At 44.6% G+C, this 24,674-nt stretch overlaps 1 protein-coding gene across 5 annotated transcripts in view; it reads left to right on the forward strand.

The window, feature by feature from the left end:
• Nucleotides 1-24,674, forward strand: part of LOC105687953 (titin homolog) — a 39,207-nt gene that overhangs the window by 4,925 nt on the left and 9,608 nt on the right. For 3 of the 5 annotated variants that reach the window (XM_025746266.2, XM_048659765.1, XM_048659768.1), the window contains 18 exons: nucleotides 369-549; nucleotides 621-871; nucleotides 940-1,084; nucleotides 1,154-1,366; nucleotides 1,449-1,631; nucleotides 1,702-1,899; nucleotides 1,967-2,103; nucleotides 2,175-2,511; nucleotides 2,573-2,851; nucleotides 2,939-19,335; nucleotides 21,036-21,387; nucleotides 21,470-21,718; nucleotides 21,781-21,930; nucleotides 22,013-22,339; nucleotides 22,421-22,593; nucleotides 22,655-22,760; nucleotides 24,196-24,359; nucleotides 24,437-24,658. In XM_025746266.2, coding sequence (XP_025602051.2) covers nucleotides 369-549; nucleotides 621-871; nucleotides 940-1,084; nucleotides 1,154-1,366; nucleotides 1,449-1,631; nucleotides 1,702-1,899; nucleotides 1,967-2,103; nucleotides 2,175-2,511; nucleotides 2,573-2,851; nucleotides 2,939-19,335; nucleotides 21,036-21,387; nucleotides 21,470-21,718; nucleotides 21,781-21,930; nucleotides 22,013-22,339; nucleotides 22,421-22,593; nucleotides 22,655-22,760; nucleotides 24,196-24,359; nucleotides 24,437-24,658 — 20,064 coding nt within the window. The remainder of the gene's footprint in view (nucleotides 1-368; nucleotides 550-620; nucleotides 872-939; nucleotides 1,085-1,153; nucleotides 1,367-1,448; nucleotides 1,632-1,701; nucleotides 1,900-1,966; nucleotides 2,104-2,174; nucleotides 2,512-2,572; nucleotides 2,852-2,938; nucleotides 19,336-21,035; nucleotides 21,388-21,469; nucleotides 21,719-21,780; nucleotides 21,931-22,012; nucleotides 22,340-22,420; nucleotides 22,594-22,654; nucleotides 22,761-24,195; nucleotides 24,360-24,436; nucleotides 24,659-24,674) is intronic. The other 2 variants (XM_048659767.1, XM_048659766.1) reach the window with 2 other exon arrangements.

Below are 24,674 nucleotides of genomic sequence, written 5' to 3' on the forward strand. Positions count from 1 at the left end.
CTTGTCGTACGAGAACCTGAAATTCTATAGATCGTACTAACGGAGATCCGTTATTATCTCAGAGTTCGTTTTATTAATAGAATATCACAGCCGGCTCCCGCAGCGCGCCGATTCGCACGAACACACACACAAACGGACGAACGACTCTGTCACTTACTTCGTCGACACTCCTCGGTGTAAAGCAGAGTTCTTGGATACTGCCGTACGCGGTTACTTTATTTTCTCTGACAATGCGGTCGTGAAGAGGATATTTTTAGAAATTCGTAACGCGCGATATTTGGTCCTTCTGCGCTTTTCGTCGACCGTTCATTCGCGCGGCAGATCAAAGACGCTGCGGAATCTCGTGTCGAACTTCTTCCCTCCCGCAGGTCACATGGCACAGGAACGACGAACCCCTCCAGGAAGGGACGAGGTTCACCTTCGTACACGAAGGAAATTTTCACTGCGTCGACGTCGCACCGGTAACGGTCGACGACCAGGGCCACTGGACATGCATGGCCGAAAATCCTTCCGGTCGATCGTCCTGCACGTCCCACCTGAACGTTGTCGGTGAGTCAGAAAAAAAAAAAAGAAAAAAAAGCAATCCGATCGAATCCAATCTTACAAAAATATCGCCGCAGTACCGAAAGCCTACAAAAAACCGGAATTTGTGGAAGAACTTCGGGCGCTCCTTACGGAAATGGGAACTGTTTCTTTGGAGTGCAAGGTGGTCGGTGTTCCAACGCCGGTTTTGAGGTGGTTCAAAGATGACAAAGAGATAAAAGCCGGCGACGTTTTCGCCCTCACGGCGAATCCCAACGACCCAACTTCTCTCGGGACTTATACTTGCGAGGCGGTGAATTGTATGGGCGTAACTTATTCTTCGTCGAAGGTGAGCGCGGCGTAAGAACGAAACTTCTCGCTCTGGATTTGCAATTTTATTTTGAAAAAAATCATCAGGTTCACGTCGTCGGCAAGGGCAGTCGAGAAGGTTCACTGAGGCCAGCCGACAATCTGACTCCGTCCGGACCGTTACCAGTATTCAAAAAAATTCTACGCGACGAATCCAGCAAAATCGGCGATTCTCTGACCCTTTCGTGTCAAGGTGAATTTCCGAAATCTTCGACGAAATTTCCTTTCACCCCCCCATTTTAATCGCGTACGATAATTATAGTTCAAGTACCACCGTGGCCGAAGAGTATCGTTTGGTACAACAAAGAAGGACGCGTAGAGGGTAGTGAAAAATATCACATAATGGAGGATGGATTGGGCGGTTATTCCATTGAAATAAAACCACTGGAAGCGATGGACGAAGGGGAGTGGAAGTGTGTGGCGACCAGTAACGAGAATGTCAAACAGTTCACCACCTGCCACGTAATGATGTCGAGTGAGTCCGGATCATTGAAAATTTTCCGCGAGGCGATTATCGAATCGTCTTTATCGGCATGCGATTTTTTTCATTTCTGCAGTTCCGAAGAACTACAGAAAACCGAGATTTATGGAAAGCCTGAGAGCGGTGCTCACCGAAGAAGGTCTTGTTTCTTTCGAGTGCAAAGTGGTCGGATTTCCAACGCCCGCGTTGCGATGGTTCAAGGACGGTCAGGAATTGAAACCTGGAGACGTTTATCAATTGACGGGTACCAATTCTCTGGGTGAGTAATCGACTAGTGGGGTGCGACGATCCCCGCACAGATAAAAATTCTTACTCGTTGCTATCCGCAGGTTCTTACTGTTGCATCGCGAGGAATTGTATGGGTGAAACGAAGAGCACGGCCGAATTGACCGTCGAGGATATTCAAAACCAGCTGAACGAAGAGGAACGTCTTCAGTTGTTCAGCACGAATCAGCCGCCGAAATTTATCAAGGGTCTGAAAAGTTGCGAAGCGAAAATAAACGAGGACTTTCGCTTCACGATTCAAGGTAATTCATTCACCGGTAAAAATATTATCATCACCGCAGTAACGTTTACTTCCCCCACTTTCCCCAGTGAGCATTGTGCCAGAGCCTGGCTTGTCGTGGTACCGAGATGACGAACCGGTGAAAGATAACGAGAGGTACCTCTTCTCGAGAGAAACATTGGGCACCTGCCACTTCGATATTCGAAAGTTGGAATTTTCAGATCAAGTAAGACTTGCGAAAAAAAAAAAAAATCTCGCGCTATTTCTACACTACATCCATGGAAATTATTATTTCAGGCCGAATGGAAGTGCGTCGCTACGAACGACTTCGGTCACAGCATCACCTCCTGTTTTCTGAAGCTATTAATTCCTAAGCATTTCAAAACGCCAAAGTTCCTCGAGAGCCTTCGGGCTATCCTCTCCGAAGAGGGGGCTGTCAATCTGGAGTGCAAGGTCATCGGAGTCCCTCAGCCAATTTTAAAATGGTACAAAGACGGCGTCGAGCTGAAGCCCGGTGACATTCACAGAATCATATCGGGCCAGGATGGCACCTGTTGTCTCGGAACATACACCTGCGAAGCGACCAACTGCATGGGGACGGTCAGCAGTTCGGCGTCACTCCTCGGATTCGAAGGTAATTTTCATTAACTCCGAGTGAATCGATCGGGAAATCTGACCACCGTTTTCAACGGCAGATCGGGGGGCAGCTAAGAAAGACGCGAAGGAGATACCAGCGGGGCACGATCTCGCCCGAAATTTATCCCTGTCGACGATACACGAAGAAAGGACATCCCAAATGTACGACACACCCCAGACCGACCAATCCATGACGCTCGACGAACGCGGCGAGGTTTCCTTCAGTTTCGACGGTAAGGAGGTTTCTGTTAGCCTCTACGAGACACCGGATCTCACCGAAGAGGAAGCTCTTCAGATCGTCGAAATGTACGCCGACCAATTGTCGGAACACGTCACCGGTAAGGAAATCACCGGAATATTGTAATCGCGAAAGCCAGAAGCTATAAGGCTCGCGATTGTATCCTCAATGATTTTTAATCTTCCAGAACATAATGTGATAGAACTACCCCCGTTGCGTTTCGTGAAAGAGACTTCGAATTCCGGTAATCTTTTAATGGAGGCGGTAGTGATCGACGTGTCTCCGGATTATTTTATTACCGCCGAAGAAGATTTGCGAACGGAAGCCGACATGGACGACATGTCTATAATGGAAGATCAGACCCAGCCGCTGTCGTCGCCTGAAATTCATGGGGATGACGTGAACCAGTTCGATCGAGCGATGACCGCTACTCCGCTCATCGGTGAAGATGGAAGGCCGCTGAGACCGCCGCGAAAAAAGTCAGGCAGCATGTCGTCGAGGAGCGAGAGGAGCGAGAGGAGCGAGAGGAGCGCGAAAAGTCAGAGATTGGAGTCCGAGAGTTACCACAGTGCGCGCGAGCCGACGGGTCAGGTTTCGACGAAGGACGACAGCGACCCGTTCACGGATGCTCTCTCGATACACTCGCAGGTAGTTTCGAGCTCCGATCGCACCGGTCAGAAAGAAGCGCTGAAGCGAAAATCGAACAGCAAGCACAGCAGCGGCGAACAAACTTCCAGTTACGAAGGTGACTCCCCGTTGGACGCGGCGACCAGCGCGCCGAAGAAAAAGAAGGCTAAAAAAAAGAAAGAAAAATCTCTGTCGCGCAAGGGTAGCAAGGAGGAGTCCGCGAAGGGAGGAGAATCATCGGACCGGGCTGATTTGAAAACTGAATCGATCGCCGCCGCCGGAGCGCAGGACGAGAGTAATCCTGATGTAGAAATTCAGGATCTCGCTACAGTCGAAAAATCGTCGGAGTCCGATGGACAAAAATCGTTATCCAAGGGTAACAAGGAACGGTTGATCGAAAACATCCACAGGCTGACGCAGCCCGTTAGAATTATAAGAAACGCGCTGGTGAACCTTGACACGCTATTCGAAGCCGATAGCGAGTCGCAATTGAACGCCACTATTATGGAACACATCGTTCGACCGATCCAGGAACTTTGCGAGGAAGTCTCACTGGTGGAGGAGAAGGCCCTCAAATCGGCTGGAGACAAGTCTCTCACTCAGGCGGTGAGAATTTCGCTGTTAGAATCCGTCAGCGGCCCTATGGAAGAACTTCTGAGGGGCATCGAGTTGATAAAACGTCAGGAAGGATCGCAGGCGGTGAAATCCGACATAATAATTTTGGAGTCGCTCACCGATCCGATCGACGAAATATCGTCCGGATTGGCAAAAATCGAACACGAGCTATCGGGTCAGACGAATTGCGAGAAACCGATAGCTCTTCAAAGAATAATTCAGACCACATCTCGTCTCGGTAAGAGTACCGCGATTCTTCAGGATCGCGTTCGAGGCACTTCCGGTATCACGGCTCATCTGAAACGCATACACGACACCTTGGATCTGTTCATAAAAAGCGTGACGGTGAGTCCGGTGGATGGAACGACCGAAAACATCGACACTATAGTCGTGGAGTCGCTGACGCGACCGGTTGAAGAGCTGGAACGAATCGTCAGGCTGATCGCCAGCAATCCTGAGATCTCGTTGGAATCGGAGTCCGGGGTGGACTTGGCTGTCTCTGTGAACGAGTTGAAAAATAGATTGACCACTTTGTCCGCAGCTTTGGAAAGTTACGGGGGTGAGGCCACCGGCTACCATTCCATCACGGTGATGGCGTTGGCCGAAGCCGCGACGGGACTGGACCGAGAACTTTCGAGGCTTGAAAAAGACAAGACAGTTCATGGAGAAAATAAAGATGTGCAGATCGTAGCCAGATCCGTCCTCGAGCTACGGAATACGATCGAAGCGATTTCTTCCCTTCCCATCAATCCTCTGAAACATTCAAGATCGCTGCTGATCGAGATGCAGAAGAGCCTCGCCCAGGTCCTGGAAAATGCTGTCCTGCAGTCTGGAAAACGGAAACTTACCGACACCAACAATTCTTTTATCGTTCAGAATCTGGCCGAACCCGTCGACGGGCTCAACAATCAACTGCGAAAGTTGGAATCTGCCGTAGAGTTACAAACCAGCGATCTGAATCATCTTTTGGAATCCCTCGAATTTTTGAATCAAACCGTAACTTTGTGTCAAAAAAATTTACTCGACACCGGAGACGCGAGAAATCCAAACATATCAGCACTCGACGACGTCAAAGATCCGTTGGACCAAATTATCGATCGGTTGCAGCAGGACGCGGTAGCGAAAATTCAGGACAGTGGAGTTTCCTTGGCGATTGAAAAGATGAGGACTGCGATCGCCAACGTTCTTGCCGCCGCCGAAAATTGCACAACCAACGAGGATAAAACTTTGGTTCTGGAGAGCCTGAAATCACCGCTGATCGAAATACAATCGAATCTAGACACGATCAAAAGTATCTGCATTGGAAAAATCGGTGACCTGTTCGTCGTAGATTTGATACACAATTTTTATCAGCCGGTGGTCGAATTATCCGGTCTAACGACTTGCCACGACAACGAAGCTCTCGGTAAACTGGCGGAGATAAAGGAGAGGGTGCGAAATTCCGTCAAATCAATCAACAATAGCGCAAAGTTGGAGGGGCGCCAGAACAGCGTAGAGATCAAGGCGATACTGCCGCTGATTGAAAATCTTGAAACTGCCGTAACGCGGGTTGAAACAGTTAAGAAAACTGTACGCCACCTAAAAGAACTCACGGATGAAATAAGTCTGGTGAAAAATATATTCGGCAAAATTTCACCAGGACTTCCCTTAGCGTCGGGTGCGACCGATAAGCTGACCGTCTCCCTGAGCAATGTCGTTCGGATCGCCAAGATCGTTAGAAACGAGGCTGTGTTCTCAGCTCTGGACATTCCGATGGGTGAAATTGAGAATTTCGTCGACAACGTTTTTGCGAACGTCAATTTGGTGAACGACACCTTGGACGACGATAGTGTAGCGACCTTGTTGTCGATCGATAAACCACTTCATTCGCTGTACGATGCAATGAGTAGCATCCAGACGGACGTCGTCGATGAAAAAATTAACGGAGGCGCGGGACGAGCTCTTGTGAATGCCGTTAACGATCTGGTGCAACCGCTGGAAGCTGTGCAGTTAAAATCTACGGCGATGCGAGAACAACTTGCGAACGTGACACCGATTTCGCACGCACTGCTCGAACCCCTTCGCGATGTCAAGACGAATTTGTCGGACGTTTTGGGCGAGTACGAGAGGGTAGCGAAAAAACGAGGGCGTTCGTCGTCCATCGTGAATTACATCGAAGGTCTGAATCAGAATTTGGATAGGATCGTTAATTCGAAAAATGACGAGGAAACGGTGGAGGTATTTGTGAACTTGAAGGGACCACTTCACGCGTTGTTATCATCGCTGGAGTTGCAAGATCACGGTCACGAGGAATTGATCATTCTGAAAAGCATGGAAGTCCCACTCGCGAGTCTGAGAGAAGCTCTGTCATCGGTATCAGCTAAAACCAAAGTTGCTCAGTTGTTACAACCCGTACTAGCGGTATTGAATAAAATCGAAAGCAGAGTCCCGGTTGTCGTCGAGGAAGTGTTGAACAGGGAGAACAAGGCTACGCTCGACAACGATTCGAAGCTGAAGGAACTTGTCGCGAAAGTCAAATCTCCGCTGAACGACATTTGCGAAGAGATGTCCGTAATTGTTGACGAGCACGAAAAATCAGCGCGTTCAACATCTCCAGCATCCGAGATCGCTCTTCAGGTGATAGAAATAAGGGAAAATATTTCCAAAGTCATCAATCAAGCCGACCAATCATCCGATAAAGGGACCGTACACGTTCTCGCGGACCTTAAAGAATCTCTATCGAAATTGCAGCATATTTTAATCGCGAAAGATCACAACAGCGACGAATCAATGATAATAGAGAACATAGCAAATCCAATTTCGAAATTAAAAATTGTCGTTCAGGAGGTACTTCAACGCGAAGACGTCGAAGAAGTGAATTCACTGTCCGGTCTACTGGAGGAACTGGAGGAGCAGATACCGTTGATCGCAAGGGTGGATCCTGCCAAGCTGGAAAAAGGTTCGTTGGACTCGTTGTCGATCGAAGAGCCGCAGACACTGGCCGATCAGATTTTAGATCCTTTGATCGACATTCAATCGAAAATTAGCACGGCTCTCGACGAAGTGGAAAAAGTTGATAATCCCACCGTGCAGTCTTCGGAACTGGCTTCTTGTCTCGTGGAATTGAGACAGTTCGTTTCTTCGGCAGCTCACACTGCCACGACCCTTAAAACCGAAGAAACCGTGAACGCGTTGTCGGACTTGCGCGAGCCTCTCCTCGATCTCCAAGTTGCGTTGAATTTGGATCACGCACCCGAGGAAATGGTGCTCATAAAAAATATCACGCCGCAAATCAGGGAACTCAAACACGTCGTTGAAACCGTGATAAAATCTGAACCAGCTACCGGTGCGGCTCTGGTGGAACCGGTCCTTCATGTTATCGAAGATATTCAAGCTCAAGTTCCTGACATAATAAAAAAACTTGAAATTAAGAAAAAATCAAAGAAAGAAAAAGTAGCTCAGGTTTCTGAACCGAAGCCGCAAGTTCTTGGGGCGAATATTTCAGGGCTTTTGAGTGGCGTACATTTTGCGCTGTCTTCTGCTTTAGAAGAACAAGAAGAGGCATTGAATATCGATAATCTCCCGTCTTCCACTATCGCTGAAAGCGTCGAAGAGGTAAGACAAGTTATCGCTGCTCTAGCTGTAGCGACCGGTTCTGTGTCGGAGCCATTGAGTGACGAGCAGACTATCGAGGAACTGTCAAAATTGAAAAAACCCTTACTACAAATGCAGAGAATTTTGTTGATCAAAGAACACGGAGAACAAGAAGCAGCGATTCTGAAGCATATCGTCCAACCTGTAGAGCAACTTAAAATGGTCGTTTTAAAAGTGATTCAGAGTACCGAAGCTCCGTCTGTACTTCCGGTGTTAGAATTACTGGAAGAAATAGAGAAGGATGTTCCATTGGTTGCCAAAGAATTAGCGAAGCGTAGAAAATTGAAAAAAGAGAAAGCGAAACCAGTCGAGACTGTCGAAGTAGCGAAGCCTAAAAGACTGGCTGGAAAAATAGCGGTTCCCTTCGACACGATTCAAAATACATTGACAACCATTTTAGAAGAAATGCGAAGATCCGGTGCGAAAAAATCGCCGATCGCAGCGTCGATAAATGTCTTGAATCAAATAGTTACGAATATCGCGATCACCGCATCCTATTCCGAACCACCCAGTGACGAAGAGATGACGGAAATTTTGACGGATTTGAAGGAACCGTTGGCCAAACTGAACGAAGCTGTTTCGATCAATCACAAACCCGAGGACCTCGAAATTCTTGAATGTGTTAAACAGCCGATCAAAGCTCTGCACGTAATTACATTGAACGTTATGGAAGAAAGTGAGAGCAGTGGACTCCAAAATCTTATAGAAGTCCTGGAAGAGATCGAAAACCAAGTGCCTCTGGCGATCAAAGAAGCCGTGTACAAAAAAGAATTGCAACAAGCCGTAGAATCTTTAGAACCCGAATCGATTGCGGAAATTAAAACGATGCAGTCCGAAGTCCCTGAAAAAATCGAGAGCGTGAAAAACGTTGCAGAGGACGGTGAATCTAAGCTAGGTGAACTCGAGTCTCGAGTATCGGATACTTTGTCAATCGAATCGATGCCTACGACAAAATTGGCATCGGCAGCGGAAGGAGATGCTCAAACGATCGTAACTGTGGATTCAATGAGATCCATGCCCTCGTTGGCGAGCCGAGAAATTCAAAATACCTCTCAACCGGAATCAGAAAAATTAGGAACAGAAAAAGTAGCTATTATCGAGGATCCTTCGAACGCAGGATCCGGAGATTCATTTAATCAGATCGTAAAAATGGAATCTCAACAAACTGCGGGTTCAACTCTAGCCAAAATAGTCTGCGAACCTCTTCATAAAGTTCAACTTGAGATAGCGAATACTTTAGACGACTTCGAACAACTGACTGAAATTGACGCCCCTCCTTCCGAACTTGGTTGCAGACTAGAAGAACTTAGGCAAACAGTGTCAACGTTGCACGTTTCGACAGCTCCTTACGGCAAGGCACTTTCTAACGCGGAAGTCCTCAATGCTTTGGAAAATTTATTTCAACCGTTGTTAAATCTTCGGGATACGCTGAGTACGAAAAAGCACAATAACGAAGAATTGCTGATTCTGAATCATCTGGAACAGCCGATTCGAGAAATCGGTGAAGTTATGAAACAAGTAGCTAGTGAAAACGCTGCCGAGGGATTCCTGGACTTTGCAAAAATTATACAAGTCCTGGATGAAATTCAAATGTGGATTCCGCTGGTGGCGAAGGAGATCAACACGAGGCAGCAAGTGATGCAAGTATTATCCGATATATCGAGACCGCTTGATATCATGCACAGGTGTATGGTCGACCTCGAAGCGACCGCGAAGGATGCGGTGGAGACCGATGTTGCAGCTTTCTTAGGAGAACCGATAAATACTTTGAAAGAAACGATTAACGTTGTAATGAAAGATCTGGAATTATTAGAGCAGCAGAAATGTGCTATTTGGGAACTGAAGACTCTCGTTGAACCGTTGATAGAATTTCAAAGCTCACTCTCGATGATTCAGAGTAGCCAAAACGTCGTGCCGGAAACGATGTTGCTCGCAGAAAAGAAGAACGTTATTCTTCAAGCCGTGAATGGCCTGAAAGCATCGATCAATGCGACGATAGACAAAATTGAACATCAGGAGAACTCGAATCTAATAGTAGAACCACTGCAAGCGCTCAATCAGGCCATGACTACGGTCCAGCAGCAAGTGAATAAAACCGATTATTATCGAAGGCCCAGCGTGACGCTGAGAGGCCACATGATCGGGCCCCTAGATCATCTCAGCAACACGATATCAGCTCTGGAAGATTACATCGATCAGGGTACCTACGACGTCATCTCTCAATCTTTGGAAACTCTTCAGAAGCAAATTCTATCGGCACAAGATCAGTTCAATCAAATCGATCAACCGATCGACGAAGAGGTGATTATCGAGGGATTTTTGTACCCTACTAATCAACTGCAATCGGCGTTGACCATTTTACGTGACAATCTCGTGAAAAAAGCTATGCTTCCGATCACTTGCGGATCAACAGAATTACTCCAGGCGTTGAGTGGCTCGATAGGAGAACTGAGGAGATCATTGACTCTACTGCAAACTGAACTGACGCACGAGTCCAAGGGGGCGTCGATCATAGAAACTTTATCCGCGATCTTCATACCGCTGGATAAAATCAGCGAAATAATTGATAAGATTGTCAGGGATTCGCCGAAAATTGAAAAGTCCTTGACGGTTGAGGAACTGCCGAAGAGAGAACCATCCCCGGTTAGCCAAGAATTGAGAAAAGCGCTGCAAATCGCTCTGCAGGCTGAAGAAGTCAAGGAGAGAGGAGAGAAGGAGAAGGAAAGGGAATCCGCTGTTGTCGGCGAATTGAAAGAGAGCGGTGATAACGTCGCTGCGATTTTAGTTCCAGAGACAGAAAGCGCGACTTCGATTCAGGTATTGAACAAACCGTTGCAAGATCTACAAAAATCCATCATCGCTATCCAAGAAGCGGGTCCTTCTGCGACATCCGAAGATTCGGATAATTTGAGAAATGCGGAAGAACAGATAAAAGAATTGCAGAAATCGATTTCCTCGGTTTGCGGATCCATTACTTCTACGAACGAAGGTGAAGGCTCTGCTGAAGATTCGTTGATCGATAAACTTCTCAGTCCTTTGTCAGAATTTGAAAATTCCCTTGCTACGATTCAACATAAAATAGAATCCGAAGAGATCGTTTCACCGGTGGAATGCCAAATTAAATCATTGGCGATCGCTGAGCTGATCGAACCTGTGAAAGAGTTACAGAAATCCATCACAATCGTTCATAACCAGTCTCTTGAACGGTCGGAAAAAATTAAGGAGGGAGAAGTCGACGATCTCGAACAGGTAGCTCAACTAGTTGATAAATTACAAGCATCGTTAGTTGTGTTGAGTGGAAAAAATATCGAGTCGCAAAAAGCCGAGGAGAAAGAAATTGAGAAAAATGTATCCCAGCAGGGAATACTGTCTGTTAATCAATCACACGCAATTGAGCAGGAGAGCGTTGTTTTACAAGGAAACCAAGAAGCTTCTGAGCCGGATCTCGAAGTCGTTCGAACATCACCCGAGGCTAATAAGAAAAAAGTCAAGATCTCCGAGCCGGATGAGACTAAGCTTGGCAAGACAAATGATAATGTTAATGACATTCAGCAGACTACCGCCCAACCACTGGAGGAATTAATCGAGGCTATCGTGGTATCCCAGGCCCAGGGGGCTGAGTCAACTACGGATTTCGAAGACTTGTCGATCGTTTCAGAGCTGGGTGAACGCTTGGAGCGACTGAAAACTTCGATAGCGACGAGTGAAAATGTAGAATTTATCGCCGAGCCGTTGCAGGAGCTCAAAAATTCCATCGCCGTTATCAGGGATCAACTGGTCCTTGCGGAAAATTCGGAGATATCGGAAGGCCAACAACTTCTGATGAGCATAGCTCAACCACTCGTCGAAATTCAGACGTCCATTGCCGCTATTCAGGGTGAAACTCCCACCGAAGTTGATCAAGTATCGGAACTCAAAGTAATTACTAACCGCCTAGAGGAACTGAGGACTAAAATAGCTACCAACGATGAAAAAATAGCCAATGAAGAAACCTCTGCGCTGCTCCCCGAACAAATTCAATTGCCTGAAAATCTGGCGATACCCCTTCAAGAACCGTCCCAAGCCACTGATGTCGCGCAGGTAATCGCAACTCCTGAAATTCACTCGGCGAACAGTGAAAAAATTCAGGAACAGGCTCACCAAGAAATATCTAAACTTCTTGAACCGATCGGAAAGTTGCAAAAAGCTGTTTCAAAAGCTTGCGAATTTTCGGCGAAAGCGGTTCAACCGGAAATCACGGAAGGTCAAAAGCCTGAATTATTGAGAGCGGTTATCGAACCTCTTATACAGTTGCAAGAAGTGATCGCCACAATTGTGGAGAATGAAGAATCAGTTCGAGAGCTGACCAGTCCGTTGGCAGAGCTCGCAAGTAACATAGCATTGGTACGTGAAAAAGTTGTGACTGAAGAAGGGGTGAAATTCGCTGTTCTTAAAGCTCTGGAAATTCCTCTGGAGCAAATTCAAACTGCGATTGTGTTGGTCGCGGGAACGGTCGAAAAAACGGGCAAATCTGAAATTCCTAGACTGGAAACAATTATGGAATTGGTTGAACCAATCAAGACGTTGAAAGAATCTATCGCCCTTATTCAAGATCAATCTCTCGACGCTGAGGCGAAAGCCTTGGAAACCGAATCGCAAATTTTAGCGCAAGCCACGCAATCTGAAGAACCAAAAGCGACTGAAAAAGTCCATGAACATCCTGTAGTTGTTGAAAAAAAAGCGGATGACGTTCCCACGGAAACAGAACAGGTCGCCAAAGAATTCGAAACTGATCTGAACGTTCTGGAAGAAATTGCAGCACCTCTAAGGGAGCTCCAAAAATCTCTCGCAGTAATAACTGAAGTAAAAATTATCGGAGAAGATACCGTGGATCTGCCGCAAGCAGCTGGAGCAAACTTGCTGAATATTTTAGCTGAACCATTCGATGCACTTGCAAAGTCGGTAGCCGTTGTTAGACAACAGATTGCTCTAGACGCCGGATCTGATGTGATTCCCTCGCCGGAACACGTTTCTATACAGCAAACGTTGAATGAACCGATCAATGTTCTCCAGAATTGCATCGCTAACATCCAAGAAAATGTAATCATTAATTCCCAGGCTACAGAGAGCGAGGACAAGATAAATCTTTTAGCAAAAGAAATCGCTCAGCCGCTGGCAAATTTGCAGAAATCTATAGCTACCGTCCAAGAACAATTCCACAACGAAGCTGCTACCGAAGCGCTGATAAAAATTGAAGACATCTCGGTGTTGAAAATATTAGCTGAACCTCTTCAAGAGCTACAAAAATGTTTGGCTGTCGTTAGTCAGCAGACTCTTATAGAGCCCAGTTCAAATGCAGTTATTGAATCGATTTCTAGTCACGTAGAAAAAGCGGAAGACTGCAGTTTTATTCAAGAACCGAGTAAAAATGAGCCTGAAAAGTCCGATGCAATTGTTGAAGAACTTATTCCCATGGAGACCACAGAGGATAAGATTTCTAGGGATAATGTTTCACTGATCACAACGCTGACCCATCCCTTGGAAGAGCTCCAAAAAACTTTGATCGGTATCGAGAATCGCATTCCCTCTGAATCCGAAGCCACATCTCATTCTGAAGTGACGGATTTATCCTTGCTACAAGCGATAGCTAAACCTTTAGAGGAATTAAAGCAGTCCATTCTCGTGGTTCAGGAGAACACAGCGATCGAAGGAGTCGAAGATATACCTGAACAAGATGATGCCGCAAAATTGATCGCTCTCGCTGAACCTCTCGCAGAATTATGCGAATCGATTGCGGCAGTTCAGGAAGAAATCGCAGTCCAAACAGACAGGAAATCGCCTTCAGAAAGTATCCTTGCGCTGCCCAGTATAGCTAACCCACTTGAAAAAATCGAAAAATTCATTACTCTCGTCGAACAGCAAGTAGCGATGCAGCCCGATATCGAAACAACGTCGGAAATTGACGGTTCTTCAGCCCTGAAAACGTTGGCCACGCCAATCCAGGAAATCCGACGTTCCGTAGCCGTGATTCAGGAGCACGTTGTTTCGGAGCCAGAAGCAACGACGACGCTGGACCAAGATAATTTATCGGTACTCAAGACTCTCGCGGATCCTTTGCAGGAAATTCAAAATAGTTTTGCCCTCATCGAGGAACAAGTAATCCTGGAAGCGGACGTTATTTCTATGTCGGAAAAAGAGGATATCGAGTTACTTAAAACTTTAGCATCGCCTTTGGAAGAACTTCAGCGATCAATAGCTGTAATTCAGGATCATACGTTGATAGAATCTGCCGAACAAGCTTTGTCGGAGAAGGCAGACATCTCGCTGTTGAAGACATTAGCTGAACCGATAATTGAACTGCAAAAATCCGTAGCCGCGATCCAGGAACACGTTCTAATCGAACCGGGCACCACTTCGATTTCAGAAAGGGAAGATACTTCGCTGTTGAAGGCCATAGCTTCGCCGATCGAAGAGCTGCAAAAATCAATCGCCGTGATTTATGAGCAGACCACCGTCGAACCAGGAGTGGACAGCATTTCCGAAACGGAAGATCTTTCTCTACTGAAAACTTTGGCCCACCCACTCGAAGAATTGCAGAAGTGCATCGCCGTCATTCAGGAGCACAACGTGGTCGAGCCAAAGGAGATGGACGTAGCGGAACTCGAAGATGAGGTGATCGAAAATATCGTGGAGCCGATCCGAGGTATTCAAAATATGATAATGGATATTGAACAAGTTACGGTAGATTGCGACGACGACACGCTAACTGAATTTAACGCATTGCAAAGTTTGGTTGACCCCTTACAAGGAATTTCCGATTGCGTGGCTGCAATAAAAGAGTCCGATAGTTCCGCGCTTGAAGCAGATCAAGAATTACTCACAATTTTGGCCGAGTCCATCGATAGTCTTGACAAAACGATCGAGGAAATTGAACCAGATACCATTAGCGATGAAAATAAATTGTTGAAACCGATTGCAGAAGATTTGATCAGAATAAAACAATCTTTGACGATCGTCAAAGAGAATTTCCCTCAGTTTGGAGCGCTTTGCGAATTAGAAGCGCCTTTGAATGCCTTGGAAGAGTCGATGAGAATGGTTCGCGAAATAGCGGTAAGCGATAGTGAGTTAGTAAAAGTAGAACTCGATGACGAACCGTTAGTTGCTGATTGGTCAATTGTTAACAAATTGGTCGATCATGTAGAAGGAGTTATGAAGTCTATATCAAAAGTTGAGGGTCAAATAGCCACCGAAAAGAGTCTAGAGAGGGTCATAGAAATTGAAGCATTGCAGACTCTGATAGGTCCTCTGGAAGGTATCCAGAAAAGTTTTGCAACGATTCAGGAACAAGCCAGCGAAATGCAGCCCGTCGATGAAGAAGCAGCGATCGAAGCGATCGTTGACTCGTTGTACGATCTTGAAAAATCAATTTCGATTCTTCAGACACAAGCTGTCGACAGGCCGGTTTCACAACCACTCTACGGTGGGCCCGACGCACTGGTATTGCATGGCCTAGTCCTACCCCTGGAGGAATTGAAAAAATCAATAACTACAGTTCAAGAGTCAGCGACGACGTACCTGGAAAATTTGGAGGAACCATTGAGAACTCTAGAGCTTGCGATGAAAGTAGTCGAGGAGACAATGCCATCCGAAACGACTGAACAGGAAAAAAAAGAGATCACTGGAAAAAAAATGAAGAAATCACGTTCAATCGAAGAGCTGGATATACAGAGTCCTGCGAAAATCACAGTCGAAGATGATTCGCATAAGCTCAGCCAAGATGAAGCAGAAATAATGACGGAGGAAGAAAAATTGGAACATGATAAACCAGCTGAATTAAAGAGGGCAAAAAAAATCGAAGAGAAAGATCTTGATGGGGTGAAAGAGGCAGAGAAATTGGAACCAGAGGCTCAAAAAAAAAGCGTTGAAAAAGAAGCAATCAAAGAGGAAAAAGCTGATAAAAAAGTAAAAGATGAAGCTGAACAGGTGAAAGCAGAAACCACAGAAAAAGAGCGAATCAGTTTGGAAACTGAAAAAGCAGACGTTCAGCAGAAAAAAGAGAAAAATCGATCAAAGATCGAAGAAGATGAGAGAGAAAAACTTGCTGAACAGGAAAGTCTTGCGAAGGAGGAAGTCGATCGAAGACAGAAAGAAGAGTCTGAGCGATTGAAAAAGGAAGAAGCAGAGAAACAAAAAATTGCTGAACAGGAACGTCTGGCAAAGGAAGAAGCTGATAGAAAAAAAAAGGAAGAGTCTGAGCGATTGAAAAAAGAAGAAGCAGAGAAACAAAAAATTGCTGAACAGGAACGACTCGCAAAGGAAGAAGCTGAGAGAAAAAAGAAGGAAGAGTCTGAGCGATTGCAGAAAGAAGAAGCAGAGAAACAAAAAATTGCTGAACAGGAACGACTCGCAAAGGAAGAAGCTGATAGAAAAAAGAAAGAAGAGTCTGAGCGATTGAAAAAGGAAGAAGCAGAGAAACAAAAAATTGCTGAACAGGAACGACTCGCAAAGGAAGAAGCTGATAGAAAAGAGAAGGAAGAGTCTGAGCGATTGAAAAAGGAAGAAGCAGAGAAACAAAAAATTGCTGAACAGGAACGACTCGCAAAGGAAGAAGCTGAGAGAAAAAAGAAGGAAGAGTCTGAGCGATTGAAAAAGGAAGAAGCAGAGAAACAAAAAATTGCTGAACAGGAACGACTCGCAAAGGAAGAAGCTGAGAAAAAAAAGAAGGAAGAGTCTGAGCGATTGAAAAAGGAAGAAGCAGAGAAACAAAAAATTGCTGAACAGGAACGACTCGCAAAGGAAGAAGCTGAGAGAAAAAAGAAGGAAGAGTCTGAGCGATTGCAGAAAGAAGAAGCAGAGAAACAAAAAATTGCTGAACAAGAACGACTGGCAAAGGAAGAAGCTGATAGAAAAAAGAAGGAAGAGTCTGAGCGATTGCAGAAAGAAGAAGCAGAGAAACAAAAAATTGCTGAACAAGAACGACTGGCAAAGGAAGAAGCTGATAGAAAAAAAAAGGAAGAGTCTGAGCGATTGCAGAAAGAAGAAGCAGAGAAACAAAAAATTGCTGAACAAGAACGTCTGGCAAAGGAAGAAGCTGAAAGAAAAAAGAAGGAAGAGTCCGAGCGATTGAAAAAGGAAGAAGCAGAGAAACAGAAAATTGCTGAACAGGAACGACTCGCAAAGGAAGAAGCTGATAGAAAAAAGAAGGAAGAGTCTGAGCGATTGAAAAAGGAAGAAGCAGAGAAACAAAAAATTGCTGAACAAGAACGACTGGCAAAGGAAGAAGCTGATAGAAAAAAAAAGGAAGAGTCTGAGCGATTGCAGAAAGAAGAAGCAGAGAAACAAAAAATTGCTGAACAAGAACGTCTGGCAAAGGAAGAAGCTGAAAGAAAAAAGAAGGAAGAGTCCGAGCGATTGAAAAAGGAAGAAGCAGAGAAACAGAAAATTGCTGAACAGGAACGACTCGCAAAGGAAGAAGCTGATAGAAAAAAGAAGGAAGAGTCTGAGCGATTGAAAAAGGAAGAAGCAGAGAAACAAAAAATAGCTGAACAAGAACGTCTGGCAAAGGAAGAAGCTGAAAGAAAAAAGAAGGAAGAGTCCGAGCGATTGAAAAAGGAAGAAGCAGAGAAACAGAAAATTGCTGAACAGGAACGACTCGCAAAGGAAGAAGCTGATAGAAAAAAGAAGGAAGAGTCTGAGCGATTGAAAAAGGAAGAAGCAGAGAAACAAAAAATTGCTGAACAGGAACGACTCGCAAAGGAAGAAGCTGAGAAAAAAAAGAAGGAAGAGTCTGAGCGATTGAAAAAGGAAGAAGCAGAGAAACAAAAAATTGCTGAACAGGAACGACTCGCAAAGGAAGAAGCTGAGAAAAAAAAGAAGGAAGAGTCTGAGCGATTGAAAAAGGAAGAAGCAGAGAAACAAAAAATTGCTGAACAGGAACGACTCGCAAAGGAAGAAGCTGAGAGAAAAAAGAAGGAAGAGTCTGAGCGATTGAAAAAGGAAGAAGCAGAGAAACAAAAAATTGCTGAACAGGAACGACTCGCAAAGGAAGAAGCTGAGAAAAAAAAGAAGGAAGAGTCTGAGCGATTGAAAAAGGAAGAAGCAGAGAAACAAAAAATTGCTGAACAGGAACGACTCGCAAAGGAAGAAGCTGAGAAAAAAAAGAAGGAAGAGTCTGAGCGATTGAAAAAGGAAGAAGCAGAGAAACAAAAAATTGCTGAACAGGAACGTCTGGCAAAGGAAGAAGCTGAGAGAAAGAAGAAGGAAGAGTCTGAGCGATTGAAAAAGGAAGAAGCAGAGAAACAAAAAATTGCTGAACAGGAACGTCTCGCAAAGGAAGAAGCTGAGAGAAAAAAGAAGGAAGAGTCTGAGCGATTGAAAAAAGAAGAAGCAGAGAAACAAAAAATTGCTGAACAAGAACGACTCGCAAAGGAAGAAGCTGAGAGAAAAAAGAAGGAAGAGTCTGAGCGATTGCAAAAAGAAGAAGCAGAGAAACAAAAAATTGCTGAACAAGAACGACTCGCAAAAGAAGAAGCTGATAGAAAAAAGAAAGAAGAGTCTGAGCGATTGCAAAAAGAAGAAGCAGAGAAACAAAAAATTGCTGAACAGGAACGACTCGCGAAGGAAGAAGCTGATATCAAGAAGAAACAAAAAGCTGATAAACTGAAGAAAGAAAAAGATCTCAAACAAAAGGAAGCATCTGAGCGGTTGAAAAAAGAAGAAACCGAGAATGAAAAGCTTGCAGAACAGAAACGACTTGGGAAGAGGGAAGCTGATCAAAGACAAAAAGCTGAGGCTGATCAATTAGAGAAAGAAAGGGCAGAGAAACAACGAGTCGCTGAAGAAGAAAGTCAGAAAATAGAAACGGAAGAGCGTGAACGTCCCGTCAAAGTTGAGGCTGAGAAAAAAATAATTGAAGAAGAAAAATTGAAAGCACTACCACAAGAAAAAGAAACGTCAGATAAGGAAAGAGACGAGCTCAAAGAAAAAGAACGCCTAATGAAAGAAAAGGAAGATAAAAAACGTTCTGAAAGAGAAAGGGAGGAAAAGGAACTCTTAGAGAAAGAGGAAGCCGAGAAAAGACATAGGCAGGAGTTGGAGCTATTGGAAAAACGTGAGGCTGAAAAGAAACGGGATGAAGAGGCGAGAAGATTGAAGAAAGAAGCTCGTAAAAAGAAAAAAATTGCCGAAGCTGAAGCAGAAGCAGAACTATTAAAAAAAGAAAATGAATCAAAGCAAAGGAAAGAGAAACAAAAAGCTCAGGAAAGTGAAGAATTAGAGGTCATCTCCTCCACTGAAAAAGACGATACTGCGAGCAAAAAGGAAGAGCAGAATGAAGAACGTCGGAGTGGCCGTAAAAGAGATAAAAAACAAGTTGAAGAAGGTGAAAGATCATCTAGAAAAGGTTTGAACGTAAAGGATAAGGAAGCTGAATATTTTGCACAAGGAAGCGAGGATTCGGATTCACTACGGGATGAAGTAACGCCAGCTATTCACAGAAAAAGAGGCAAAGACCAGGCTGTAATCGAAGTAGAAAGAGGCGAAGGCATGTCTAGAAGATCTAGGAGCTATGATGTCCAAACTCCGACGATTCATGAAGATTCTTCCGAAAGTCTTAGCTTGGCACCATCGAGCCGACGAACTAGATCTAAAAGTTATTTAACGGACGACGGTGGCGAATCAACTGCATATTATTCCGCATCAAGTCGAACTGCTGAAGCAAACATCACAGAGGTGGGTTAAATCAATCAAGCTTCCAGATTCGGATCCCTAAGATAAAAAAATGTAAGAATACCATGGAAACCCTGATAAAAGGAAGTTGATTTGAGGGTCGGAAATCAAATTTTTTTTTTGATGGATTTACAAGGATATTCTTATGTATTTCGATCTCAGAAATCCGAATCTGAAGGAAAAATTGATCGATCTACAAAATTCACCGAGTTATCGCCATTTTATCGCTTTTGCATCATGAATTTAAGAATAACTCTGCGTCAAAATATTCGAATTTATCAGTCTACGAGCAAACTCGAGCTTTGCTGGAGTCAGCACAGTCAGCAGCGTAGCGTTTTGTTGTGAGACGTCACCTTGGAGGCTGAGCAGAGGTGACGCTCCACAACAAGACCCCTCGCTCGTGGCTACCTGACTCCAGCTCAACTCGGGTTTGCTCGTAAGCCAAAAGATTCGAATATTTCGACCCATGCATGGATTGCGACGAATCATAGTGGGTCTACGACTAAAAACACTCGATATTTCTGAATTTTAATGCTCCCAACAGCGAATAATTGATGATTACTTGATCGATTGCACGAGTAGATGATTTTGGCTTTCAGATTTAGATTCCTGGGGTCAGAACACATTAGAAAAGTGTCATAACTTTCTTTTTTGCCCAAAAATCCAAAGAATCCAAGGTATACCGATTGGGATTTGTAGCGATTTTTGGGCCAAAAGTGAAGTAGTTTGAAAATTGATTGTATTACACTTTTCTAACGTATTTTGACCTCAGGAATCCGAATCCGAAAGAAAAATTGACCTATCTCTAAAATTGACCGAGTTATCGCTAATATTCAGCTTTTTGGGGTCGAAAAAAAAAAATTGATTTTTTAATCTCTATTTATGTAATTTGAGCTCAGGAATACGAATCTGGAAGAAAAATTAATCTATCTATAAAATTTATCGAGTTATCGCCATTTTTAGGCATTTTTTTGCATAAATTTGAGGATATCTCGAAGGGAAAAAATCGTAGCTCAATTTGGACAACGGATTCGTGTTCCTGAGGTCAAAATACATAAGAAAAGTGCCATACGATCAATTTTGAAAAATAAAAATTTTTGGTCAAAATTTGAAAAAATCGTAAGGGGTACCCCTTGGAAAAATCTCAAATTTCGACCAAAAATTTTTATTTTTTTAAATTGATCGTATGGCACTTTTCTTACGTATTTTGACCTCAGGAACACGAATCCGTTGTCCAAATATAGCTACGATTTTTTCCCTTCGAGATATCCTCAAATTTATGCCAAAAAATGCGAAAAAATGGGGATAACTCGATGAATTTTACAGATAGATCAATTTTTCTTCCAGATTCGTATTCTTGAGTTCAAATTGCATAAATAGAGATTAAAAAATCAATTTTTTTTTTTCGACCCCAAAAAGCTAAAAATTAGCGATAACTCGGTCAATTTTAGATATAGGTCAATTTTTCTTTCGGATTCGAATTCCTGAGATCAAAATACATAAGAATATCCTCCCAAATCCTTTGAAAACAAGTTTTGATTTTCTACCTGAAAATCGAAACAATATGAATTCCACAGCCTCTGAAAAATTTCTAAGTGACGCCGATTTGCAATGCCAAAGTCCAGGCAGTCACAAAATATCTAATTCATTCTCCAAAAGTACAATACGAACTTATATTTCAAAGTTTCATCTCACACTTTTAGTGCGGGCCCAGAGATTTTCGGAACAAGCCATCATTTTGTACCAAGTTAACGGATCGCACAGCAGCTGAAGGTTCGAGAATCAAGCTGACTTGTGCCGTTCTAGGATCTCCAGAGCCGAAAATAATTTGGTCGAAAGACGGAAGAATATTAGCCGACAGCAACAGGTACAGAACAAAGCTGGAAAATGGAATGGCATCCCTCGAATTTTATGCAGCATTGCCCGAAGATTCGGGCGATTATTCCTGTATGGCAAGAAATACCCACGGCCAGTCTGTCACCGAAGCCAAACTGAAAGTTTACGCCGGATTCGAGACGAGCCCGGTACCTCCGACCTTCACAAGGTCCATGAGAGGTACGCGAATTCATCTCACGCAGCAAATCGAACAAACTAACTGTAAGCTTATCAATGTATTCATCACACCCCGTTCATTCAGACACCTTCCGATTCACCGATAACGAGCTGATCCTCGAGTGCCGGGTCAGAGGGCAACCGCTACCGACGATCTCATGGTTCAAGGACAATCAACCGCTCCTCGGAGAACGGTATCGGCAGAGCGATCTCAGCGACGGAGTTTGTCGGCTGCAAATTTCTAGCCCAAATGCGTCGGACAGTGGCGAATACACTTGCAGGGCGGAAAATAACGTCTGGACCGATCAGATATCCCATATGGTTAAATTCGATGGTAAATGATTGAAAAAAAATTGGCTCACGTTCCGACTATTTCATTAGGCGTTTTTATCCCAGGTCGAGAATCTTACGCGGCAAGTAGAAAGGATAGAATATCCCAGGATGAGAATATCAATCGCGAACCCCGAAGACCACACTTCGCCAGTGTGCTTACCGATCACAGTGTCCCTGCCGGAGGAACTATCGCTCTCCAAGTTGAAGTAAAAGGTAGTTCGAATTCATGAATCATAAGTTTCTCCCTAGGCCAGCGATAAAATCTGGTAACCCTTGAGTTTCATTTGAAACACAGGCACCCCGGCTCCCGAAGTATTATGGCTCCACGGCGAAACGAGGCGACCGGTAACGCATTCGAGGGCGCGCACCTTCGCGGAATCCGGGGTTTACACGCTGATGGTGCCGGAAGCATCGCATTCCGAAACCGGAACCTACATCTGCAGAGCCAGCAACGCTTACGGATCGGTCGATACCGTTGCAAGTGTTGAAGTAGTCGCCCCGAGTTCCGTTAAGGGTGGTAAACCGGCGATGTTCCTTTCGAGACCGGACAGTCTGATGACTGTCGCGTTGGGAGAGGATGTTACCGTTTCCTTCAGGGTCACCGGGACTCCGAAACCAAGAGGTGAGGATTTCCGGACTTGGAGAAAATGGTGAAAAGTTTATTCGAAGTTTTGCTGACCGATTGTACGTTTTTTGAAATCAGTAACCTGGATGAAAGGCATTCGCGATATCACCAACAGTCTTCGTTCGCACAAGGAATCGATAGACGATTACGTCAGGTTCACGCAGAAGAGAACTCTTGCGTCGGACGAGGGGACTTATTGCATTTTGGCTAAGAATTGCTACGGCTGCGACAGAACGTTCTTCACCGTTAGGGTAAGAGACGTCATTCGCGCGCTTCGTGCAATTCTTTTATTTTCTACTTCATCCCCCGAAGGTCAAACAACGAGCCAGATCTCTGACGCCATCGCCTGACTGGGGAAGTCTCGACACGAGTAGTTTACTAGCCGATATAAACGACGAACAACGTTCATACCCCAGACGTAAGTCGAAGTTTTTCATTTTTTGTTATTTTTTTTACTAGCGAGTAGACACTTTTCGTTGTTGCGAGAAGGGAAAATAATCGCGTGGCGAAAAAATCGGAGATTCGTCCGACCGAGCGTATTCACTCTATTCAGTTTACGCGTTTGAACTGTGCCAGTTACAAGATCTTGGCTGGCCGGAAGCCAAAAGTAACAGTCCCTTGACCGAGCCAGCCCACATTTTAATTATAAAATCCAGTTGTCGAATAACTCGTCAACCGTCACAGGTGACACGCTCTTTATTATGTAAAAGAACTTACGAGCTTACAGTAAAAAAAAAAAACTGAAAGTATATGACTAGCGAAAAAAAAGAGTAATGAGTTGAAGTAAAAGGAAATTAGAAACATACGTTCCCGCAGGAATAGAAAACTCAGAAGACTGTTTTCTAATCCTTTCGAAATAAATTTTATTCCGGAAATATTTGACGGGGTGTGTATCCAACCCTTTACCAAGGTGTGGTATTGGGACGATGAGAAATTTCAGGATTTTCAGTGGAGTGTGTCGAATATTGGGAAGCCTGCGCGCCCAGAGAAATCTCGAGGTAACGATGCTATTTTTGTGTAGAGTCAACGAAAAACTGATACTCAGTCCGGGTCAGAGCGCTTAGTGTCTAAGAACTTTTCCGAATGGCCTCTTAAAATATTTTTTCATTTCGAGTAATTAAAATGTGCGTTGATTAGTTTTCGGTACACGCGAAACACCGGGAAAAAAATGCGCCCTTATTCGCACAGTGGTGTTTAAGGATACCGGCGAGTTGTGTGCTTTAAAATTGTAGTCGTGTATTCCATGGTATCGTAAAATCGTTGGCCTTTTCATCGCGATGAATACCGCAGAGGTAGATGACGATGGAGATCGAAAAACGGAAGACGAACTGCACGAAGAAGTGGAGCAAATACCGATTCAGATGCTTCGTCTGAATTGGGCGAACAGGGACTGCTTGATTTCCGAATTTTTGGAATACTTGACAGGCTATCAAGGTATAAGAAAAAAAATAGATTATCAGGCAATCGCTACGGATTCCAACTAATTGTTAATCAACGGTGGAATTTAATCGGGTATCGCGGGCGTCCCGGTTTGGCGTCGTTATTTTTAGAAATCAAAACGTGACGGCCACGCGTTACGAACAATGCGTAGGCGCGTAACGTGAATCACTCGTATGAACATGCCGTAGGCAGAGAATTTCTAGACTCTGAGGAAACAGCTGCGCTCACCTCGATCTGAATTCTAAACATAAGCGAATTCCACCGAAGTATTTATTTACAACTGGGGAAAGAAATTTTCCGTAATTCATTCCAGTTTTTCTCACTCGGTAGCTTCTTCAAAAACAAACATCTCCTCGTATCGTAAACTCACTGGTAACATTTTCGCAAAGTCAATGATAAAAATCGTCGCGCAGATGTTCCCGGGCGTATCGGCAGCGAGCCGATTGTCATCGACAGCGGTAGAAATTGGTTGACTCTGTCGTGGGGAAAGGCGGAGCAACGCGGACCAGCCCCTGTATGTGCCTATAGGGTGGACGCCTGGCAAGTCGGTGGTGCTGGGGGTGCCCGATGGTTCGAGGTATAGGAAAAAAAAAAAAGAAAAAGAAAGAAAGAGGGTTCCCATTTTTTGCCTGACAATGAAAATATCTTCTTCAGCTGGGAGTCACGCCTCTCAATACCTTCGACGCTTTCAATCTGCGACCTGGAAGCGAATACAGGTTTCGGGTTACCCCGCGAAATCGTTACGGATGGGGTGAACCTACGGTGTCCTCCGGCTCCCACGTGGTCGGCGAGATAGTCGAGCTTCCGGAATTCACGAGAATTCTTCCCGGCCAGTTGAAAGCTCTGGAAAATTCAACCGTCTCGTTGGAGTGCGAGGTAAAGAAAAATAATT

Source organism: Athalia rosae, chromosome 8, assembly GCF_917208135.1.
Source record: "Athalia rosae chromosome 8, iyAthRosa1.1, whole genome shotgun sequence".
Lineage (NCBI taxonomy): Eukaryota > Metazoa > Arthropoda > Insecta > Hymenoptera > Athaliidae > Athalia > Athalia rosae.